Here is a 24,159-nt window from a genome sequence, read left to right on the forward strand (position 1 = left end):
TGCTTAGTGATTGCATTCGAGTCAATGAGTCGATGCAATCAACTGGTTTTCCTTAGATAGAAAACTTTTAATCAATTTGACTGTTTGATCTGGTTGGACTGTAAGTGCCTTGAGATGACTTGTGTTGTGAATTGGCGCTATATGAATAAACTGAATTGAATTTAATATGCTGCTCTGACCCTCTATAGTGAAAGAGTATCCATCCTTTTGCATCTATCAGTGTAAAACAGATTATTCTGGTAAAAATCTTTGCAGGTCATGTTTGGGAGGTGGTCATTTTAATGAATGTATGAACATTTGGGTTAAAGCTTTGGGGAGTAGGAGAATGATTACTGACATGTTTTCAGGATTATTTATCAATTCCTTAAATATAAGGTGACAGTTTATGGGTTTGTAGAGAAGATGTGTTCTGCTAAAGGTTAGGAGCAGTTAAGAAACTGCACCTAAAACACTTTTTATTAACTATTCAGTTTAAGTACAGCTTCATCCTGAAGACGAAAGTTAACATCTAGAGAAACTCCAAGAGCAAAGTCTGCTTTTCCCTTCTTAACTGCAATCCCATCATTGGTTCTTTGTCTTTACTTAATAATACAATTGTATTATTCTTTATCTTTACTTATAGTCAATATTTTACCCAGCAGCTAATTTTTTATTTACATGAAAAACACATAGAAAAAGGTTGTGGGCCACCAATTGAAATTAGTTTATTTATATTGCGCTGACATATGTCATCTTTAATCATTTTACAGAGACTGATTCATTATTTTGGCTAAAGTTTTTTTATATCAAAGGAAACCCAGCAGGTTGAAGGATGCAGGATTTTTACTGTTCGTTGTGACTTGTTGTGTTTAACTAAGAGAGAGTGGTGATGCTGCCTCTCACACCTCGATTTCTCATGTATCAGATCACGACCTTCCAGCGAAATAATTGTCCAATGCAAACCTGGAAATGGCTTAGAGCCGGGGTCTTGAATGTTTTCCAGGCTTATGACCCCCAAACCGATGGTGATGGAGCGCGGACCCCCTAATTTTATATATTGTATGAAATTGTGTTATATCAAACTGGTCCTATAGTCACTCTATTACAGATGGAGTAATGTGACTAAAGTAATTTCAACCTGGGATTATTAAAGTATTTCTGATTCTGGATTCCTGGTTGATGGGACAGGTGTTGTGAATGAAATGGTGCCCAGCTTAAAAGAGCTCCTGTGTGTCGCTGAATGTGTGCATTGATGACTTTGCCTCCAGCCATCTGTTTACTACAGTGTGTTGAATTCATGTTAATGTGTATTAAATATATTTCAATTAGTGTAAAAATTGCAGGGGGGGAAATAAAAAAAAAGTAATCAGCCAAAACTTTCACGACCCCTATGCAGTACCTCCGTGAAACCCCTAGGGGTCACGGACCCCTGTTGAAGACCTCCGGCTTAGAATGATAACGCCATTTGAGTCCACCTCTGTACGGACTTTGAGACTTGAGTTGTTGAAAGATGGTAGAGGTCAGCTTTGGTCGGGGCTCATGTATTAAACTCTCATGTTTGGTCTCCAAAACCAACTAATCTGGATTTATATTAAAGGAATAGTACACCCAAAACATGATTAGCCTTCATTTTCTACTCACCCCCATGCTGAACAACACTCTGGAGTACTTTTTTGATATCTCAAATGCATCTGGAGATCTGGGAGGCTTCTTGCTGTCTGCTGACATTCAAATAATGGAGGTCTATGGTGCCCGAGACAGAAAGGTCCATAAAAGTCCACAAAAAACGTGTCAATATTCCTCCATACTGCTCGTCCAATGTATTCCAAGTGTCCTGAGTGGGTAGCATCCAGAATTTACTCGAAACAAAGTCATTTAGAATGTTTTTAGAGCATAAACAGTAGTGTATAGGATTTCCTGAAAGCACGCGCATGCGCGTTCACGACGCTACGGAAACCGGCAGACCAAACCAGATGAAAGTGCACATTCAGCGTCTGCTCTGCCGATAATGCAAGCGTAGAAGAAGAAATGTGCTGTTTACCTGTGCAAAGAAAGAAACAACGAAAGAAAAATGTCTGAGGACTTCAGTGTTGAGGAAGAGCATGAGTTCTTTGCCGAGCTGAATGCGCACTTTCATCTGGTTTGGTCTGCCGCGGTTTCCGTAGCGTCGTGTCAGCAGACAGCAAGAAGCCTCCCAGATCTCCAGATGCATTTGAGATATCAAAAAAGTACTCCAGAGTGTTGTTCAGCATGGGGGTGAGTAGAAAATGAAGGCTAATCATGTTTTGGGTGTACTATTCCTTTAAGAGCAAGATTATCTCTTTCTGATTACTTCTAAGCTTTAAACAGGATAAAAAAAAATCTGCATCACTTTAAAATTATCAAGTGCTTTTATTGCACATTGTTTTAATATATTTTAAATTACAGGTCATTTGACTGTGTGTAAACATTTCAGAGAGGGAACAAAATACTTTAAGGTTTTAAGAGTTTAAAGTCAGACATTTTGAAGGTACTGCAGGGCTGACTCAGATATACAGTTTAGGCAAGATTGAGGTTTTCAGGTAATTAGGTTCCAAGGGATAAATATTTAGAGGAGTATAGTGCACACCTAGATCTAAGATTGATTTTTCATGTGACTTTAAAACTAAATAAACTTTAAAGTCTTATTTTTATATTTAATTTTGGACCATACTTTTAAAAAGCGGCACGATTCTACTGGATCCGAGTCTAACACAGTTTGACAGCTTAGCTGGGAGAAAATCCAAAGGCTCAAATTTTCAGGGATTAGATGTAGGTGAGATTTGATCTTTATCAAATAACCCTTTCTGTAAACTCAGATATGAGGAAAATCTCATAAAGCACTAAGTTTTACGGGATATGGTTATTCGGTGTGTTTTCTTATGATTGTTAGTCGTTCTGATTTTATATTTTTTTTTACTCTCCAGCTCCATAATGCGTTGGCATTTTAAAGATTTGATTGCACTTCGTCCTGACTTGACTTTGCAATAACTCATATCGGTCGGTGTTCGTTTTTCAATCTTCCCACATGCAGGGATAAAGCAAATGTTTGAAAAACCCTGAGAGGAGATTGGAAGCATTTCACTTAAATCTGTGTGAGATGATCGTCCTAACCCCTCCAATGTAATAATCCTTTTGTCTGCTAAATGCAAAGGTAAAAACGTGCTCGTTCTTAAAGTCCAGACCAAAAGACACAAGTTATCCGGATGCAAAAGCCTCCTGCAGTATTTCCTCTTTTTTGCCCCACTGCCCACTCAGACAGTTATGAGGGTAGGCAGCCAGCGGTGCACATAAAGCCACTTGTAAGCAGGAGGATAAATGTCACTCACTGAAACCTCATTGGCTGTTCTTAGGCTCTTCTAACAAGAATAAACAAGCTCATGATCTCTCCTATATGTCATTTAATCAAATTCTGTTTTTCTTTCTTCTTCTTCTTTTTTTTCTTTTAACAACAACAATCATGTGTTGAAAAGTTTATATGCTTCCCAGTATAGATTTCAAGAGATTTATGCTTCCCATTAAACTCTCTAACTGAACACTAACAGCTTCTGTTTTTTATGGCTAGGTGCATTATGCGTCTGTGAAAATTATTTTCTTGTTATCTATTTCTCCACCGCGCTGCCTTTTTTTATGCTCCGTGTCATGTGCCCTGTTTTAATGGCCTTATTATATGGGGAGAATAAGTCACTGTTAGCTGTCTGGCATTTCTCAAAGTGCTATTTATTTTAATTTGTGAATGTTTTCCTGGATATATTTAGCATTGAATGCGAGGGGGTCTTTCAGATTTTGGTTTGATCAGCACCATATGTAACAACTAACCCATTAGATCAGCTCCTGTAGGCTTAAAAGCAAGAGTTTTCTTTTAGACTTTGCTACTGACACTTATATTTAAGCATAAATTCGTAGAGGTAGGAAGGAAATGTGATTGAAAAAAGATGAAAAACTGCTAACATGACAAATAAATTGCTGTTTTCTAAGGTTTCTTGGGCAGAACTTTGACAGTAATACATGCATATAACCAGAGGCTGGTAAAAAACTTGTCACAGTATTCTTTAGAGAAGCTTAAGTAAAGAAAATCAATTCATAACAGAAAAGGAATAAATGTTATTTCTGTTAAAAATCATGTACCATACTGATGCAATGATGTACCATACTGATCATACTCACCATATATATATCGGGTCATTTCCATTTTCTTTTTCCATTACCTTTAGCAGACATATTGCATTTACACCTTCTAATTTAGATGTAAGTTTAAAAGAGTATAAATAACAGTGAATAGTGACTCACCAATCATTTCCATATTTTTGCTGTCTGTGTTTTTCCAGCCAGACTTATTTTACAAAAACTAAGCTTATCTTATGTTCAATTAAACTCCTAACTTCTTGGTCTACCTTGCTACTGGTAGGTTTATCAAACTAAATGAAACTGAAGTAAAATCCTCTAATCTGTCTCACCTGGATCACCTGCCGATGTTCCATCACCCAAAGCCCCAGGCAATTGACTTTGGGATCGCACCTAAGATCTCCTTCTTTAGCTCCTCATCCAGCTTTTCTCCTGCAGACCAGCGGAACCTTTACGCATCTCCTTCCTCACTCTCAAGTTATTCTCAGTCTCATTCATCCTCTGGCCAATTCCACCACCGGTGTCCGGTCCTCAAAAGGAAGACTAATCCCTCTCCAAAGCTCCTTATCAGAGCTCATGTCAGTTAACAGCAACTTTTTTTCATTTATCTCAGTAAAATCTTTCTAATTGCATCTTTTTTGATCCGAGTCTCCCCAGGTTAGGATATATTTATGTGGAGAGTTTGATTTACAAGAAGTTGGCACTTCTAGGGCTGCCAGGTATGGCGGCAGTATTGCTTTCATAAGTATTCGAGCTATTGTGTTACACGTAGCTCGCTGAGTGCCATGGCTTAATGTAATTTTTTAAAAAGATTGGACTTAAAGGGATAGTTCGGTATTTTTGACATGAATCTGTATGGCATCCCCATCTCCAGCGGCATGCAATCACACTGACTTACCCCTGGCAGCGTCCTGTGAGCAGAGTTATCGTCCAGTTTTGGTCAAGCCGAAAGTAGTCCTGCAGGTTTTTAGGTACAGCGAAATAAAACTTTTCTCTTCCCAAAACATTATGTGTTCAAAAGAGTGATATTTTCGCATCCCAAAAACGTTGTAGTTGAAAAAGTCACACGTCGTTATCAATTGGTCCTATTTTCTCTCTGTTCGTATCAGTGCGCGCCGTCATTCAGACAGCGAGCCCAACAACAGCCATGTCTCCCTCCGCCGCGGAGTGACTTTTTCAACTACAACGTTTTTGGGATGCGAAAATATCACTCTTTTGAACACATAATGTTTTGGGAAGAGAAAAGTTTTATTTCGCTGTACCTAAAAACCTGCAGGACTACTTTCGGCTTGACCAAAACTGGACGATAACTCTGCTCACAGGACGCTGCCAGGGGTAAGTCAGTGTGATTGCATGCCGCTGGTGATGGGGATGCCATACAGATTCATGTCAAAAATACCGAACTATCCCTTTAAAGTTTGAATTAACTCATTGTTTAATTCAATTACTTGGGTCTGTGTATAAATATCACAGAGGTCCAATTATGGAACTAAGGGGTTGTTAAGGGTTCCTGCATTCATTAAGGTTAGAATCATCCAAGAAAAACTCCACCAAGGACTCAATGACATCTGCTTCTGCCATCCTGCTGCATTCACAGTGGAGCCTTTACACCACACTGGACTTTTGTGACTTTGCATATGTCTCAACAGTTGGCAAAGCCATAATTAAGTAAAGGATCTGATTAAATAAAAGCAGATATTACAGAATTTTACTGTTGCTATTAAGGTGAGGCATTTGCCAAGTCCTGTGTTGTTGTGTTCAGCATTAAATCTTGGTTTTTCAAACCCATCCATCCATCCACCATCCATCCATCCATCCATCCATCCATCCATCCATCCATCCATCCATCCATCCATCCATCCATTGACATTTTGCAATACCAGGAGATCATTAAAGATGACAAAAGGAAAGTAAAAACTGTCCCTTTGTTGAGCAACATTTACAATCCCAAGAGCCATTTTTATATTCAGTCCTGCCAATACAACTGAAGCATTATGTGACCTTTTTCAAAGAAAAAGTTAACTTATGTTTCATAAATATCTACTAAACATGTCTCTTGTTTTTGGCTGTGCCATTTCAAATTTAAGGTTTTAAAGCGAAGGAAAGTTTTAGAAAATTCTGTAAAAAAAAAGAAAGAAAGAAAAAGAACAAGAAAACATAATTTCCCGAATAAAAAAATATCAAGAATATATATTTTTGTTATATTTAGAGTCAATTCATTTTGGAAATTCAATGCACACAATGAAAAAAAATGCTAATCAGCATTCTTTAAATGACATTGGGGTGTGTTTACTTAAGACTGTAAGGCTAAATATGCTGAAAGCAGGCCAACTGTTGCATCCTACAACTTCTGCTTTTTTTCTCTGCAATTAATCAGACAGGTGGACCAACTCACCTGCTAATACTGACCTCTACATTCAACCCACATATCTGAGATCACTTGGCAAAAATGCAAAAAAAAAAAACATCCATAAAGATGAGAGTTCAGAGTTCAGTGAGCATGTAAAGAATTCATGTAAATATTTATAACAAGAGGAATAGAAGACATTTTGAAGTCATTAATTCTTTGTCTGTAAAAGTGTCATGATCGGTACACGAATGTGACCCAATTATGCAGAACACCACGAGGCAGGAAACAGTTGAAAAGTTCACAGAGTTTATTGAATACAATTTCAGAGATAATGTGTTCAGGTTCTGGTCCTGGGAAAAACGGGTTCACCGGAGTCTGTGAGGAAGACAGTTTAGTTAGTTGGGTTCTTAGAGGACTGTCCTTAGATAGTTTCTGGTTTGTACCTTGAGGGTCCTTGAATAGCACTTGGAGAGGAAGGTTGTTGGAACTGGAGAGAGTCTGGTTAGCAGAGTCCGTTAGCTGCTTCAGCGTCTTGCTTCTAGGAAGGTAGCAGACCTTGATTTTGGGTTTCCAGCTCTTGGTCCAGAGCTGCATGTGAATCCAGAGGTTATCTTCAGGTTTGGCTCAGAGGGCAGGCTCGGCAGGTTAAGCTCTTCCAGAGCTTCGCAAGGGAAGATCAGGTTTTCCTGGAAAGACAGAGACAAGATTAGGATCCTGTCAGGATTCAGAGCAAACTAAGTTCTCAGAGGTTCTAGGTTTAGGTTCTAACCAACTGGCTCAACACTGCGGCGTTGAGGCAAGGTCTGAAGACAGCTTAAGTAGAGGGTCCTCCTGATGATGGTAACGAGCAGCAGCTGTGCAGAGGGCTCTGCTCAGGAGGATCCACGGCGGACTCTGCTGGAGAAGAGAGGTACTTCTCCAGCTTCCAACAGTACCCCCCCCTCAACGACCGCCCCTTGGCGGTCCGGAGGAAGTAGATGGGCAGGAACGCTCATACTCCTCGATCAGGGAAGGATCGAGGATGTAAGAGCCGGGAACCCACTGACGGTCTTCAGGTCCGTAGCCCTCCCAGTCGACGAGGTACTGCCAGCCGCGACCTCGTCGACGGGAGTCCACGATGCGACGGACGGTAAAAGCCGGGTGGCCATCGACTTCCAGGGCGGGTGGTGGGGAGTCGGATGGCGGGCACAGAGGGCTAGAGACTACGGGCTTGACCTGAGAAACATGAAAGGTGGGGTGGATGCGAAGACTCGGAGGTAACTGGAGACGGACTGCGGAGGGACTGATGACCTGGGAAACCTTAAATAGACCGATGAATCTGGGAGACAGTTTCCGAGACATTCCCTTGAGGGGAATGTCTCGGGTGGACAGCCATACCTCCTGTCCGATGGCGTACTCGGGAGCGGGACGTCTCCTGGAGTCGGCAAAAAGTTTGGTGGTCTCTGATGATTTGTTGAGGGTGGTGATGGTTTCTTACCAAATCCTTTGACAGCGACGGATGTGTTGGTTGATGGTCTTGACTGCTATCTCCTTTTCATCTGCGGGGAAAAGTGGTGGTTGGTATCCATGACTGACCTGAAATGGTGACTGGCCGGTGGAGGCTGATCTCTGGGAGTTATGGGCGTACTCGATCCAAGGTAGATATTGGCTCCAGTCGGTGGGGTTGTTGGAAGTTAGGCAGCGGAGGGTGGATTCTAGGTGCTGATTCATGCGCTCGGTCTGACCGTTGGATTGTGGATGATAACCTGAAGTCAAGGCAGACTTACAGCCCAGAGTTGAACAGAAGGCTTTCCAAACTTGTGAAACGAATTGAGGACCACGGTCTGATAGGATTTCCTGGGGAATGCCATGTAATCTGAAGACGTGTTTCACGAGAAGCTGAGCAGTCTGGAACGACGAGGGGAGCTTCCTGAGAGGGACTAAATGACAGGACTTGGAAAAACGGTCAACGATGGTGAGTATAGTGGACATACCTCGAGAGATGGGGAGACCAGTGACGAAATCTATGGCAATGTGGGACCATGGACGTGAAGGAATCGGAAGGGGTTGTAACAGACCAGAGGGTGGCTGATGCGAGGCCTTGTTTCTAGCACAAATGGGGCAGGCCAGCACATATTCCTTTACGTCCCTGTGGAGAGTGGGCCACCAGAAGCGTCTGGTGATGAGAGCGATGGTTCTACTGACTCCAGGGTGAGCCGAGAATTTGGCAGTGTGCATCCATTGAATGAGCCTGGACCTGACGGAAGACGGGACATAAGTTCTGTTAGCCGGACCGTTACCTGGGTCGGGTTCCGTGGCCAGGGCGGAGTTAATGAGATCGGAGATCTCCCAGTTCACGACTCCCACAGTACAAGAGGCCGGGAGGACTGGCTCTGGAGTCTCGGGTTGATCGACGGAGTATAGGCGCGAGAGGGAGTCTGGTTTCACATTCTTTGATCCGGGTCTGTAGGAGATAACGAGATTAAATCTGGAGAAGAAAATGGACCACCTGGATTGACAAGGATTGGCCTGTTTGGCAGACTGGATGCTAGCAAGGTTCTTGTGGTCAGTCCAGACTAGAACCGGGTGCTCAGCTCCCTCTAACCAGTGTCTCCACTCCTCCAACGCCAACTTAATGGCTAATAGTTCTCGATCTCCAACACCGTAGTTCTGTTCTGCTGATGAGAGTCTGCGGGAGAAAAAAGCACATGGATGAATCTTTTGATCTGAGTCGAGTCTCTGGGAAAGGACGGCTCCGACGCCAGAATCCGAAGCATCAACCTCGAGGATGAACTGTTTAGAAGGGTCAGGCTGAATTAACACCGGTGCTCTGGAAAACAAAGATTTCAGTTTGTCAAAAGCAGACTGAGCTTCGGGAGTCCATTGAAAATTCCTCTTAACCGAAGTTAAAGAGGTCAGAGGTTGAGCCGTCTGGCTATAATTTCTAGTGAAACGACGGTAAAAATTGGCGAACCCCAAAAACCTTTGAAGCTGTTTTCGAGTTTCAGGAATCGGCCAGTCCAATACCGCCTTTATCTTGTCCTCAGCAGGCTTAACCTGCCCGCCCTCGAGCACAAACCCCAAAAAGGTCACTGATGGTTGGTGGAATTCACATTTTTCTGCCTTGACGAATAACTTGTTCTCCAGTAGCCTCTGTAACACCAGGCGGACATGTTTCTTGTGATCAGTTAAGTTCCGTGAATAAATGAGTATGTCGTCTATATAGACAAAGACAAACACATTTAAAAAATCTCTGAGAACATCATTCACTAGTGCTTGAAAGCAGGCGGGGGCGTTAGTTAAACCAAAAGGCATCACCAGGTACTCGAACTGACCTAATGGTGTCTTGAAAGCAGTCTTCCATTCATCACCTTCTCTGATTCTGAGGAGATGATATGCGTTTCTCAGATCCAGTTTGGTGAAGACTGTTGCCCCCTGAACTGGTTCAAAAGCTGAGGCTAGGAGAGGTAGAGGGTACTTATTCTTTATAGTGATTTGGTTCAACCCTCTGTAGTCAATGCATGGTCTTAATGAACCATCCTTCTTGCCAACAAAAAAGAAACCAGCACCCAAAGGAGAAGAGGACGGACGAATAATTCCAGCAGCTAAAGACTCGTTAATATACTTCTCCATTGTCTCTCGTTCTGGTTTGGAGATGTTGTATAAACGGCTGCTGGGTAACGGTGCTCCAGGTAACAACTCAATTGCACAGTCATATGGTCTATGTGGTGGAAGGGACGTAGCACTGACCTTACTGAAGACCGGGGCCAAGTCATGGTACTCAAAGGGGACTGAAGATAGGTCAGGGGAGTCCATCTCCTCCCCCCCTCTAGGAGGCCCCACCACGGGGGCTGCCGACCGAAGACAAGTCTCATGGCATGACGTAGACCATGCTTCCACGTGACGTTCGGTCCAATTAATGCGTGGATTGTGTTTCTCCAGCCATTCGAATCCGAGCACCAACGGGGAACATGCGGAGGGAATGACAAAAAATGTGATAGTTTCACGATGGTTACCTGAGAGGAGGAGCTCGAGGGGTTGAGTTTGATGAGTAACTTGGTGGAGATTTTTCCCATCAATGGCAGAGACACGGAGAGGTTGAGAAAGGGGAACAGTTTCAATCATCAACTGTTGAACAAGGTTAGAGTCTATGAGGTTCCGTTCACAGCCTGAGTCAATAAAGGCAGAAAAGGAGAGGTTCTGATTATCACAAAACAAAGTGGCAGGAAGCATCAATCGAGGAGATTTCTTAGAGTTGGTTTGGCCCGCCAGACTCCTCAGATCCTCTGGCGGGCCCTGCCTTTTGATTTAGCCGGGCAGGAAGCAATGAAATGTCCACTTTCACCACAATAGATGCAAAGTCTGCTCAAAAAACGTCTTTGCCTCTCCTCAGGAGTAAGCCGAGTGTGTCCCACCTGCATAGGTTCGACCTCCATACCATCAGAATGTGAAGCCTGAACAGGCAGAGGGAGGGACTGGGCTTTAGGTCGCCCTGTGGGAGGAGAAGAAACAGTCATAATATTTGAAGCAGATGTAGAGGCATGAGACCCAGAATTTCTTAACTTGGAGCTGCTTCTGGCTCTAATTCTGTTGTCCAATCTAATTGTCAGTTTGATTAGATCCTCAAGGGAGGCTGGCTCGTCCAGAGTTGCCAGTTCGTCTTTAATATTCTCATTTAAGGCCATGAAATAAGCTCCCTTCAGAGCACTTTGATTCCATCCGGAAGCTGCTGCCTTAACCCGGAAGTTGATCGAAAAATCAGCCACAGATGAATTTCCCTGCTTAATACTGAAAAGAGCACGAGAGTCAATTGTTTGATCAGTTTCTTGATTAAAAACCTGGGAGAACTCAGAAATGAAATCAGAGTATCGGCAGTTGAGACTTTCATCTGAGGGAAATCTGGCCTGGGCCCACTCCAAAGCTCTTCCTGTTAGTTGAGAGAGAATAAAGGTTACTTTCTTAAAGTCCGTCGAAAAACTGTTGGGAGAGTTCTGGAACAATAATCTGCACTGAAATAAAAATCCTCTGCATTCCTTCATATTACCCGAGAATTTTTCAGGAAGGCTTAGGCGGAACTCTGATGACGTCACTTCTGGTGACCTCTGAGGGGGAATTGGACCCGGAAGTGGTTGCGCTGCCGGAACGGCATTAGCGCTTCCAAAATAGCCGGTGAAAGACTGTAAAGTCTGGTTATGGTGTTCAACAAAAGCATTCAACTCACGGAGAATTTTGGCTTGACCATGGACTTGAGCTTCTAGTACTTCAAGCCTCCTCCGGAGGTGCTCTGCTGGGTCCTGTGTTTGGCCGCAGTGTTCTGTCATGATCGGTACACGAATGTGACCCAATTATGCAGAACACCACGAGGCAGGAAACAGTTGAAAAGTTCACAGAGTTTATTGAATACAATTTCAGAGATAATGTGTTCAGGTTCTGGTCCTGGGAAAAACGGGTTCACCGGAGTCTGTGAGGAAGACAGTTTAGTTAGTTGGGTTCTTAGAGGACTGTCCTTAGATAGTTTCTGGTTTGTACCTTGAGGGTCCTTGAATAGCACTTGGAGAGGAAGGTTGTTGGAACTGGAGAGAGTCTGGTTAGCAGAGTCCGTTAGCTGCTTCAGCGTCTTGCTTCTAGGAAGGTAGCAGACCTTGATTTTGGGTTTCCAGCTCTTGGTCCAGAGCTGCATGTGAATCCAGAGGTTATCTTCAGGTTTGGCTCAGAGGGCAGGCTCGGCAGGTTAAGCTCTTCCAGAGCTTCGCAAGGGAAGATCAGGTTTTCCTGGAAAGACAGAGACAAGATTAGGATCCTGTCAGGATTCAGAGCAAACTAAGTTCTCAGAGGTTCTAGGTTTAGGTTCTAACCAACTGGCTCAACACTGCGGCGTTGAGGCAAGGTCTGAAGACAGCTTAAGTAGAGGGTCCTCCTGATGATGGTAACGAGCAGCAGCTGTGCAGAGGGCTCTGCTCAGGAGGATCCACGGCGGACTCTGCTGGAGAAGAGAGGTACTTCTCCAGCTTCCAACAAAAAGTGTTTTCCAGTCTGTTATCAGCTTTAAGGCTTCCATTACTTTAAATCCCTCTAACATCGCTGGATTCTTTGGCGTGTCGGCTTCACTCTACAATAGACTTATGATGCTCATATGTCTTGTATTATTCTCTCAATCAGATTAGAGCTGTTATTACAGTAATGAGCCATCTATTATGTTGTTATTAGCCGTACATACGGTAGGGTGAGTCTTCTTTTGTGATTCCATCCATTTTTGTAGCTTGCAAATAATAAAAAAAGACCCCCAAATGAAAAAGGTTCTGTTCCCTGTGTGGTCAGTACTCAGCAGCACAGTCTTACTGAGTATTACTGCTTGTAAGCTGTTTTTTGTTGAAGACAAGAGGGGGATTTTCATGCATTTTTTTTTCCTGCTGAGAGATTTCTATTGCTGTGAGATTATTCCAGAGCTGTGGTTTTACTGCTCTTTATTTGGTCTATCTGCACATTTCCCAACAGCTTTAGAATAAAGGACCATGGGGGCTACAGCTGAACCTCCTTTTAGGTCTAAAAAACATTCTCCATTACAGACAATTATTATTTTTTTATCAATATGTTGTTGAAGAAGCAATTCTTTTCTCCAATTGACAACATTAATGCTCTTGTTGTGGTCAGAAGTTCATACAAACTCATTGCAATGAAAGTCTTAGATTTGGGGAAATATCTTGATACATTAGATCTTTTTCTATCTCTGACATATACAGTAATAAGAAGAATCCAAAAGGGCTATATATATATATTGATTATTTTAGGTATTGATCAGTCTATTAATTATCTTCTCAATTCATTAATTAATTTAAAAATATATACTTCAATTAGTTCTAAATAAACAAACAACCAGGATAGAGAAAAACTAGGAATGCACTCAGAGAGGCTAAGCTTCCAGCAAGTAGCTCATTTCCCCAGAAAAATTGTGACTTCGAGTTTAAACCTGAATCCAGAGAAACTTTAAAACGAATGTTGCATCCAGATCCGGATCCTCAACTAAATTGTAAAATTTGTTGTGTGACGGTACACACCTTCTCTGAAAATGTCAAAATCCGCCCATAATTTGTTTTGTTATTTTGAAAACAGACCAATCACTGCTGATTAAAATACAACCCTCTGGGCAGAGGTAAAAAAAAAAAAAAAAAAAATGCAAATTGCAAAAAATGAAGAAAACAGATTTACAGTAATCAGAGACATTTAGTTTTATGAACAGTTCCAACTTTATTGGAAAAAATGTACGCATCCAATTTTTATAAATGTATACATTTTATAGCTGTAGAATTTTGTCTGAATTATTGATTATTATAATAAGTTGGTTATTTTTCAGTAAAGAGACTGTGTAAAGTTAATCAAGGTAAAGATTCAATTTCGATTACCAAACTAGTTGACCATCATTTGAATTATCAATGAATCGCGATTAGTTACAATTAATCACTATAGCCCTAGAACCAAAGTTTAATTAGTGAAGAACCCACATTAACATTAATATCAGTCATCACTTAGCAAGTTATAGTGAAGAGCTCCCACTCTGTAGCTGTAAAAAAAAAAAACTTCTGCCATCCTGGTTGAATAAATGACCATAAAATCGTACCATCAGCCTGCTCCATCCCCTCCAGCATTCATCTTGGAATCATTTTAATGTTAAAACATAATGTTTCCAAGCTGGCTGTCGTATCCATTGTGGCTGCTCGAAAATGTCTGACAGGAACATCATGTTTGCTTTCAGAATTCTTAAGAAAAATAAAAATATTAGAAATCTCGACATATTCAGCTCTCCTTAAAACTTCTTCCACATGACAGCTGTTCAGAGAAAAATAACAGAGTTCATATTCCACATCTGGCACATACTTTCCCATTACTCGTCTGCTCGAATAAACACGCTAACATGAAATATGTGTATGTTTTGCTGTTTTGCTTCTGTGCGTGTCAGTCTTATCATCTAAATGAGAAGCACCACCCTGTACTGTTGCTGCAACGATCTGTTGCTTCATCAGTCAGCCTTCTAGTTATATTTCCAGATGATGGAGCCACATGGGCCCCATCAATCCTGAGATGCACCTCCCAGCACGGTGGAAAGCTCTCTTAACTTTTAGCTCTGACTTTCATACGTTCCTGTGATGAAACCTGTTTTTGGTTATGTTCAAATTTTTAAAACTTCCTGGACCTCCTCTACGATAATCAATATATAGTAAATGCCCATGTCAGTTGTTGGAGCGGGTTTAATTATCAGCTATACTTTTTTGTTTTGAAATATGATTTATAATGGTTTTGAATGCTAGGTTTCTTTCTTTGGAAATGTACGTTTTTTGAGGGAGAAAATGGTTATTGTTATCAAAAAAATGAAGCAATATTTCTTCCGGCACCATCTAAATATTAACCCTTCATAGGACAAGTTACCATTTATTATCACTTTATAAATGGAGATTTATATCCAGCCATTCGGCTAAGATACTGCTAATGACTGTACATGTTATTTTGGTATTTGACCAATTGGATGAGCCCTTGAATGATATATTATATTATAATATTAAATTATGCTGAAAAATAAATAACAATTTAAGAAAACAAAAAAGTAAGAAATGTAAGCTCCTTTATCCGCTTTAAAAATCTAAGGTTATGCTGTAACAAAACATTATTTTCCTTCACTCTGAATGTTTTTTATTAGTGATTTCTTATAGAAACACTTTTGTAACTTTTCTTAATATATTCGGGCAAGTGGCCGTTTCTTGTCATCACATTTAATTTTTGCCATCAAAATATCCATATTACTTTGATGTTACAAAGGTAATAATGTCATGCCCTGTCCTCCAATAACAATCTTGGCTTGAAATTTTGATTTCCAAAGCATTTCACTGAGTGCCCTATAAAGGGTTAAGGCATTATTTTGTCACCTTTTTTTGATATACAGTAGAGGAATCGCCAGTGAGTTAGTTCCCCTGTTATGCATGTATACTATTTAATGGTTTGTAGCAGTTATGTTAAATCTTCTATATTTTAAAATTGTTTCATATTCATTCCTGTTATCTTTGCTTTTTTTTTATTCAAGTCTTTTTCAAGACGGCAAAAAAAGGAGAAAAGATGTCATATTTGTTTAACCTACATCTGTTAAGGCTGTTAAAATCAACCTCTGCATACGCTAACTGCTGTATAATTGTTTGTACTGTGCAGCTTAAATATGGTAAATCTGTGCACGCCTTCATTTTGGACAAATCCGTTTAGAGATCAGTAAATGGAATCCCACAAAGGCTGAGGACGGAGTTCTCCATAATACAATAGTCAATGTGACATTAAAACCCCCCCGACAGTCAGCTCCTCTGGTTTGCTGCTTTGAAATTTAGATTTGTAAATGTGATACTCCGACAGCGCTGAGGAAACAGTTCTGTGCCCCACACAGAGCTGTGTTTGTGAGGATGTCTGGTTGTATCAGGATCATCATGTCTGATGAGAGCCGGGAAAGCTTTACCCCCCCCCCGTCCCCCTGTAGGAGACACCGTGAGACTGGGGCAGGCTTCTTCTACAGAGGTTGTTGCTCGTTTACCCTGCTACACACTGATAATCAGCTCAGAGACACACCTTTTAAAAAAAACAGCCATTATGGTGCAAGTGTTAGGATTATGATGAGTGAGTCTTTTAAACCCTAATAATACCTGCTTCTTCCTCATATGTAATCAATGTAAAATAAAAGGCCTAAAGTTAAAAAAATCACTTTAAACAAAGCTGTTAGGATTATTTTTATTGATGATGTTTAAGCCTGTTAAACCCTAACAATACCTGCCTGTGGCGTGTCACAACTGATGTTTTCCCAATAAGTTTATCTAATTAGGACAGTTCTTCTGTCAGGATGTGGTTATCATCTTCATTATGTACACAAGAGAGATTTTGGGAATGAAATGGGGGCACAGACAAAGTGGAAAAGGTGATGTTTTTACAGTGACCTTTACATTATGTTTTCTTTTTTTTGTTTTTTGTTTTTTTTAATAATACATTGAAAACCCTACCAAAACAGCTAATAGCAGAGGTATATAGTACCATGCAACAGTATGCAGACCCCTCGCACATTTTGCCTTTTTGTCATGACAACAAATGTCAATGTGCTTCAATGGAATGCTTACCCTGGGGGAGTTGTATAGATCCATACCGTAGGTTAGAATATCAGCTGAGATGACGGCTATTAGTAGTGCCCTAGACAACGCTGGCCTTTATGGAAAAATGAGAAGAAGGAAGCTGTTGTTCAAAGGAGTCCCTGAGAAGTAAGAAGTCACTTGCAGTTTGTCACAAGCCATGCTGGGGACCCAGAAAACACCTGAGAAATATGCTTTTCATATGAGAGCATATATGTTATTATTTGTCACAAAGCAAAACACAAGATGTGCTAATAAAAAAATAACATAATGGTTGCAGCAACAAGCTCCAGTCATGCTTTATGCAGATCAGAGTTGATGGGAGATAGTTGGAGCTAAATGAGAAAGAAAAACACTCTTCAACTCTTGAGCTTCTGTTTGAAGGTTATCTCTCAGCAAAACAAACCTAAATATACAACCAGAGCTTCTATTGATTGCTTAAGATCAAGCATGTCAAAAACTAGTTCTGAAGCGGAGTTCTACTGCAGGGTTGGAACATTTTCCCACTTTTAGACACCTGAATCAGATGATTGCAGTTCAGCAAAAGCATGTTAATCAGACTTCAGTAGAAATCAGGGGTGTTGAAGGGAAACGTTTCAATTATGCAGGACATCTGCCATAGAGGACTGATTTTGAACACTACTGGTTCAGATTTATGCATAATGATGTGTTAAGGGCTGGTTATACTAGCAGCAGTGTGTCGCAGTGAGCTTGTCGCAGGTATGGCGCAGACATTTTTGATTTATGCTCGATATTGAGGCGTGGTCTGCGTTATGTTTATTCCACTCCACCATGCAAGAGGGGGAAATCACGAACTAGCTGTGGGTCTAGATATGGCGTGGGGTGAGGAAGTGGGGGCAAGTTTGTGCGACAATGGAGGGACATGAGGTCGAAAAAGAGCGGGGATCCAGGTGGAAAAAGGGTCCCAGCGTTCTCACGTACCTCACTCTTCTAGCTGGTCCATCTTCACGAGTTGTTTTCCACAGTTGTGGTCATTCAAACAAAACAAGCCGCTAAGGTACCAAACAGGAGACGCATAGTGTAGAGTGGATGTAGATTTGACCAATCAGATGCCTCCTGTCTGCGGCATTGTCTGTGGTCACCTACAATTTGGGAGAGGTGCAGCAGAGTGTCTGCGGAAGGGGGCAGGAAAGTCTCTGCGTTGACCGTGACACCTACGCAGACGACCTAGTTTCGAAGCATAAATCAGCCTTTAGACTGGACCAGTCAAAGTCCAAACCTGTAGCCATTTTAGACATCAAAATTAAAGGGACAGTTTGTAAGATTTACTTCCATCTAGTGGTGTACTAAGAGAATTACAAACAACAGAGTGGTGCCTCCCCGTTAAGCTTGTGAGAACTACTCCCCAAGCCAAGGAAGAATGTTCAACTCTTTCTGTTTTGGAGAGGACTTGAATAAGCCTTTGCTAGTTAGCCGGTATGACTTCTGTGAAGAATAACAGCAGCTGAAGTCGGAGCTCGACCAGAGTAGACTAACAAACAAACTAGCGGTCTCTGCCAGGGGGACAGATTGGTCGGACTAAACTGCCCTGTTACTAACATGACTCTAAAATAAACGTGATTGTTATGCTGAATTTCACCATCTGTCAGGAATAAAAACCTGAAACTTCTTGTTTCAAACGCCTTCGCGCCGACACATTTTCAGATACAGCTAAAAGACATAAGGCTTACAAGTTTGTCTATTGTCTATTCTGATGCAACATGCCGTCTGCCATTGGAACCACCGCTCTCTATTTAATTAGAAATTACTAATTCTAATTCTACTAATTCTACGAACATTTTGTTTTGGATGTGATGTTATTAGACTTTTACAGAATATGTAAGCCTATCTATTAAAGCCATACTTGATTTTTGCTATAAGAAATTTCCAATTTCTAACACTCTGCCCCTTCAATTCTTTTAGAGATTCTCCATCCAGGCTGACTGAGCATGTTTATAAAGATTTCATCTAAAAACCTGCTGCTGTTTAAGCTTGGTCTATAGCACACTGAAGGGGATGAGCTGGAGAGAAATATGCATCAAAGATTTGAGATTTTCATTCTAAGCGAAACATGTTAAAACCTCTCTCACTTCTTAACCCATGCACTGATAGATGCTGGTCTGCATAAAAATCTCAACACAGTTTGTTAAAGGTGAAGAAGAAGCTCCTGCTAACTACTCTGTCTTTCTTTCTTTGTTAGCTCTTACCCACTGGATCTCTACCTTCTCCCAACCTGGTGTGAGAGACTACTCGCTGCTCACCCTTGACCTGACTAGGGATGAGCTTATTGTTGGTGCCAGGTAAGAAACCGCAAATCCACTCAGGTTTTCTCCCTAAAGAGCCCATTATAGCGAAAGTGATACCCCTTCTGACTCACTCATCCTGCGTGGTTTTTGGATAATGACACCTTTAACTTGCTCCACCGAGGTCCCTCTGGAGCAAGTTTAGCTTTAGATTTGGCAGGAGGAAGGAAATTGAGAGAAATGTGTCATGCTGCAGAAGTGTGCATGTGAGCATGCATGTTATGATGAAAGGATATGAGCTGAGCTTTCGTCTGGTTTGGCCTCGTTACAGTCATGCACATGGAAATAATACTGATATTGCATGAATGTGAAAGATCTCAGACTTCTATTGAATTGATAATAATTTACTGAGCTGCAACATAGCTTCTTGGCTGGGAGATACACACACTCATATACATCTGTGTTTTTTCTCTCATTTCATTGCAGGAACTATATTTTCAGACTGGATCTCCGTAACCTTTCCCTAATACAGGTAGGATTTATTATGTATTTGGCTTTAAATAAATATTTAGAGAAATTATGTTGCTGCATAGTGAATTGTTGCACATTGTGTGTTAAATTTAAGATGGATAATTGTGCTTTTTAAATTTTTTTTTAGTCAGGGTCTAAAAATAGTTCAATTCAAATGTATATGTTTTACATATAAAAACTTTTCTCAATAACAAACATCCATCCATCACTTTTCTGTCACCCTTATTCCTGCTGGGGTCACGAGGGGTGCTGGTGCTCCAGCTCCAGCTGTCTATGGGCAAGAGGCGCGGTACACCCTGGACAGGTCACCAGTCTGTCACAGGGCAACACAGAGACAAACAACCATTCACACGCACACTCACACCTAAGGAGAATTTAGAGAAGCCAATTAACCTAAAAGTCATGTTTTTGGACTATGGGAGGAAGCCAGAGTACCCGGAGAGAACCCAGGCATGCACAGGGAGAACATGCAAACTCCATGCAGAAAGAAAACAGTTATTTTTTAAACATCAATCTTTGCACTGAAATATTCTACCTGTCAAGATTTGTGGACATTAAAATCTTCAGTGAAGCAGTATCTCCTGGTCAGACCCTGTAATTCAATGAAAGGGTGGAGTCAGAGTAATAAAATATGCACGTCCAGGAGAAGGAGAGGGGGTCACTCCAGTGGCTGGAAGTTGGAGAGGATTTTGCTGGTAGTCGCAGGGAAGTGGGCTGCCATTTCACTGCCGTTTGACTGAGAAGGGCCATTTTGAATGGCTGCTACTGTACAAAAAGAAATATGTTGTTTAATTATTATCTTAATAATATTTACATCCCTGTACTTTTTTATTTCTTGTATTTTTTCCCCATAAAACTAAAGACATACAGTACATTTAAATTGTTTTAAATCATGTTTTAAATACTCAGTTGTTCCTTTTTTTAATCTCTTTTTGAGAATCTTTATGCATCTATTTTTTCCAGTCACATAACTGCTCTTGTTACATCTCTAATTTGAGCGTATAATTATCAGTAGAAAGGCAATGACAGTCCAGGAGTCCAGCTTTTCCTTTTTCCTGAACAACCATTTGTTAGCTGTCTGACTGAGTAGGGCTACAGAAAGGATTATTGTTTGATGGTGCATCTAGAAATAAGAAATTCTTAAATTAAAGAAATAGTACACCCAAAACATGATTAGCCTTCATTTTCTACTCACCCCCATGCTGAACAACACTCTGGAGTACTTTTTTGATATCTCAAATGCATCTGGAGATCTGGGAGGCTTCTTGCTGTCTGCTGACATTCAAATAATGGAGGTCTATGGCGCCTGAGGCAGAAAGGTCCATAAAAGTCCACAAAAAACGTGTCAATATTCCTCCATACTGCTCGTCCAATGTATTCCAAGTGTCCTGAGTGGGTAGCATCCAGAATTTACTCGAAACGAAGTCATTTAGAATGTTTTTAGAGCATAAACAGTAGTGTATAGGATTTCCTGAAAGCGCGCGCGTGCGCGTTCACGACGCTACGGAAGCCGGCAGACCAAACCAGATGAAAGTGTTTGCTCTGCCGATAATGCAAGCGTAGAAGAAGAAATGTGCTGTTTACCTGTGCAAAGAAAGAAACAACGAAAGAAAAATGTCTGAGGACTTCAGTGTTGAGGAAGAGCATGAGTTCTTTGCCGAGCTGAATGCGCACTTTCATCTGGTTTGGTCTGCCGGCTTCTGTAGCGTCGTGAGCGCGCATGTGCGCGCTTTCAGGAAATCCTATACACTACTGTTTATGCTCTAAAAACATTCTAAATGACTTCATTTCGAGTAAATTCTGGATGCTACCCACTCAGGACACTTGGAATACATTGGACGAGCAGTATGGAGGAATATTGACACGTTTTTTGTGGACTTTTATGGACCTTTCTGTCTCGGGCACCATAGACCTCCATTATTTGAATGTCAGCAGACAGCAAGAAGCCTCCCAGATCTCCAGATGCATTTGAGATATCAAAAAAGTATTCCAGAGTGTTGTTCAGCATGGGGGTGAGTAGAAAATGAAGGCTAATCATGTTTTGGGTGTACTATTCCTTTAATATAAATCCAGATTAGTTGGTTTTGGAGGCCAAACATGAGAGTTTAATACATGAGCCCCGACCAAAGCTGACCTCTACCATCTTTCAACAACTCAAGTCTCAAAGTCCTTACAGAGGTGGACTCAAAAGGAGTTATCATTCTAAGCCGGAGGTCTTCAACAGGGGTCCGTGACCCCTAGGGGTTCCACGGAGGTACTGCATAGGGGTCGTGAAAGTTTTGGCTGATTACTTTTTTTTTATTTCCCCCCCTGCAATTTTTACACTAATTGAAATATATTTAATACACATTAACATGAATTCAACACACTTTAGTAAACAGATGGCTGGAGGCAAAGTCATCAATGCACACATTCAGCGACACACAGGAGCTCTTTTAAGCTGGGCACCATTTCATTCACAACACCTGTCCCATCAACCAGGAATCCAGAATCAGAAATACTTTAATAATCCCAGGTTGAAATTACTTTAGTCACATTACTCCATCTGTAATAGAGTGACTATAGGACCAGTTTGATATAACACAATTTCATACAATATATAAAATTAGGGGGTCCCCGCTCCATCACCATCAGTTTGGGGGTCCTTGGCCTGGAAAACATTCAAGACCCCGGCTCTAAGCCATTTCCAGGTTTGCATTGGACAATTATTTCGCTGGAAGGTCGTGATCTGATACATGAGAAATCGAGGTGTGAGAGGCAGCATCACCACTCTCTCTTAGTTAAACACAACAACTCACAACGAACAGTAAAAATCCTGCATCCTTCAACCTGCTGGGTTTCCTTTGATATAAAAAAACTTTAGCCAAAATAATGAATCAGTCTCTGTAAAATGATTAAAGATGACATATGTCAGCGCAATATAAATAAACTAATTTCAATTGGTGGCCCACAACGTTTTTCTATGTGTTTTTCATGTAAATAAAAAATTAGCTGCTGGGTAAAATATTGACTATAAGTAAAGATAAAGAATAATACAATTGTATTATTAAGTAAAGACAAAGAACCAATGATGGAAAATTGCAGGGGGGAAAATAAAAAAAAAGTAATCAGCCAAAACTTTCACGACCCCTATGCAGTACCTCTGTGGAACCCCTAGGGGTCACGGACCCCTGTTGAAGACCTCCGGCTTAGAATGATAATGCCATTTGAGTCCACCTCTGTAAGGACTTTGAGACTTGAGTTGTTGAAAGATGGTAGATGTCAGCTTTGGTCGGGGCTCATGTATTAAACTCTCAAGTTTGGCCTCCAAAACCAACTAATCTGGATTTATATTAAAGGAATAGTACACCCAAAACATGATTAGCCTTCATTTTCTACTCACCCCCATGCTGAACAACACTCTGGAATACTTTTTTGATATCTCAAATGCATCTGGAGATCTGGGAGGCTTCTTGCTGTCTGCTGACATTCAAATAATGGAGGTCTATGGCGCCTGAGGCAGAAAGGTCCATAAAAGTCCACAAAAAACGTGTCAATATTCCTCCATAAACGCTCTTCCAATGTATTCCAAGTGTCCTGAGTGGGTAGCATCCAGAATTTACTCGAAACGAAGTCATTTAGAATGTTTTTAGAGCATAAACAGTAGTGTATAGGATTTCCTGAAAGCGCGCGCGTGCGCGTTCACGACGCTACGGAAGCCGGCAGACCAAACCAGATGAAAGTGCGCATTCAGCGTCTGCTCTGCCGATAATGCAAGCGTAGAAGAAGAAATGTGCTGTTTACCTGTGCAAAGAAAGAAACAACGAAAGAAAAATGTCTGAGGACTTCAGTGTTGAGGAAGAGCATGAGTTCTTTGCCGAGCTGAATGCGCACTTTCATCTGGTTTGGTCTGCCGCGGTTTCCGTAGCGTCGTGAGCTCACAGGCGCGCGCTTTCAGGAAATCCTATACAATACTGGTTATGCTCTAAAAACATTCTAAATGACTTTGTTTCGAGTAAATTATGGACGCTACCCACTCAGGACACTTGGAATACATTGGACGAGCAGTATGGAGGAATATTGACACGTTTTTTGTGGACTTTTATGGACCTTTCTGTCTCGGGCACCGTAGACCTCCATTATTTGAATATCAGCAGACAGCAAGAAGCCTCCCAGATCTCCAGATGCATTTGAGATATCAAAAAAGTACTCCAGAGTGTTGTTCAGCATGGGGGTGAGTAGAAAATGAAGGCTAATCATGTTTTGGGTGTACTATTCCTTTAAGTGAATTGATCCTTGAAATAATAAGTTAAATAAGATTATTTGCCAATGGAATGAGTATTTCTACTCTTAAAATAAGATAATTAGATAATTTGAACTTGAAATAAGACAATGCCATTTTTTTCTTATTTTATATCTAAATTGTCTTGTTCAGCTGGCAAAGTGTCTCACTTACCTCATCAATTCAAGACAAAACACACTTATTTTAAGAAAAAATTACTTATTCAGATTCCAAATTTTTGCAGTGTGATGTCTCATGTCCACATCATATAAAGTCTCTTCAAATGTGTGTTTTCAAAATATTAAACTATGTTCTTAGATCAAGGAAACCGCTCTCATTCCATTCCCATATCTTACTAATGAAGACGACTTTTTATCCTGATAGAGGAGCCGTCCTAATTAGATAAACTGCTTGGAAAAACATTCGTTCTGATACACAACAGGCAGGTATTGTTAGGGTTTAACAGGCTCACACAACATCAATAAAAATAATTCTAACATTGCTTAACGGATTATTTTTTAAACTTTA

At 41.0% G+C, this 24,159-nt stretch overlaps 1 protein-coding gene across 2 annotated transcripts in view; it reads left to right on the plus strand.

The window, feature by feature from the left end:
• The window catches only part of sema5ba (sema domain, seven thrombospondin repeats (type 1 and type 1-like), transmembrane domain (TM) and short cytoplasmic domain, (semaphorin) 5Ba), a 304,696-nt gene that overhangs the window by 142,850 nt on the left and 137,687 nt on the right, over positions 1-24,159 (plus strand). For both annotated transcript variants that reach the window (XM_038277743.1, XM_038277742.1), the window contains exons 4-5: positions 18,797-18,896; positions 19,326-19,371. In XM_038277743.1, the coding sequence (XP_038133671.1) occupies positions 18,797-18,896; positions 19,326-19,371 (146 nt within the window). The remainder of the gene's footprint in view (positions 1-18,796; positions 18,897-19,325; positions 19,372-24,159) is intronic.

This window comes from Cyprinodon tularosa, unplaced genomic scaffold, assembly GCF_016077235.1.
Source record: "Cyprinodon tularosa strain WSP-4 unplaced genomic scaffold, ASM1607723v1 ctg134, whole genome shotgun sequence".
Taxonomy (NCBI): Eukaryota; Metazoa; Chordata; class Actinopteri; order Cyprinodontiformes; family Cyprinodontidae; genus Cyprinodon; species Cyprinodon tularosa.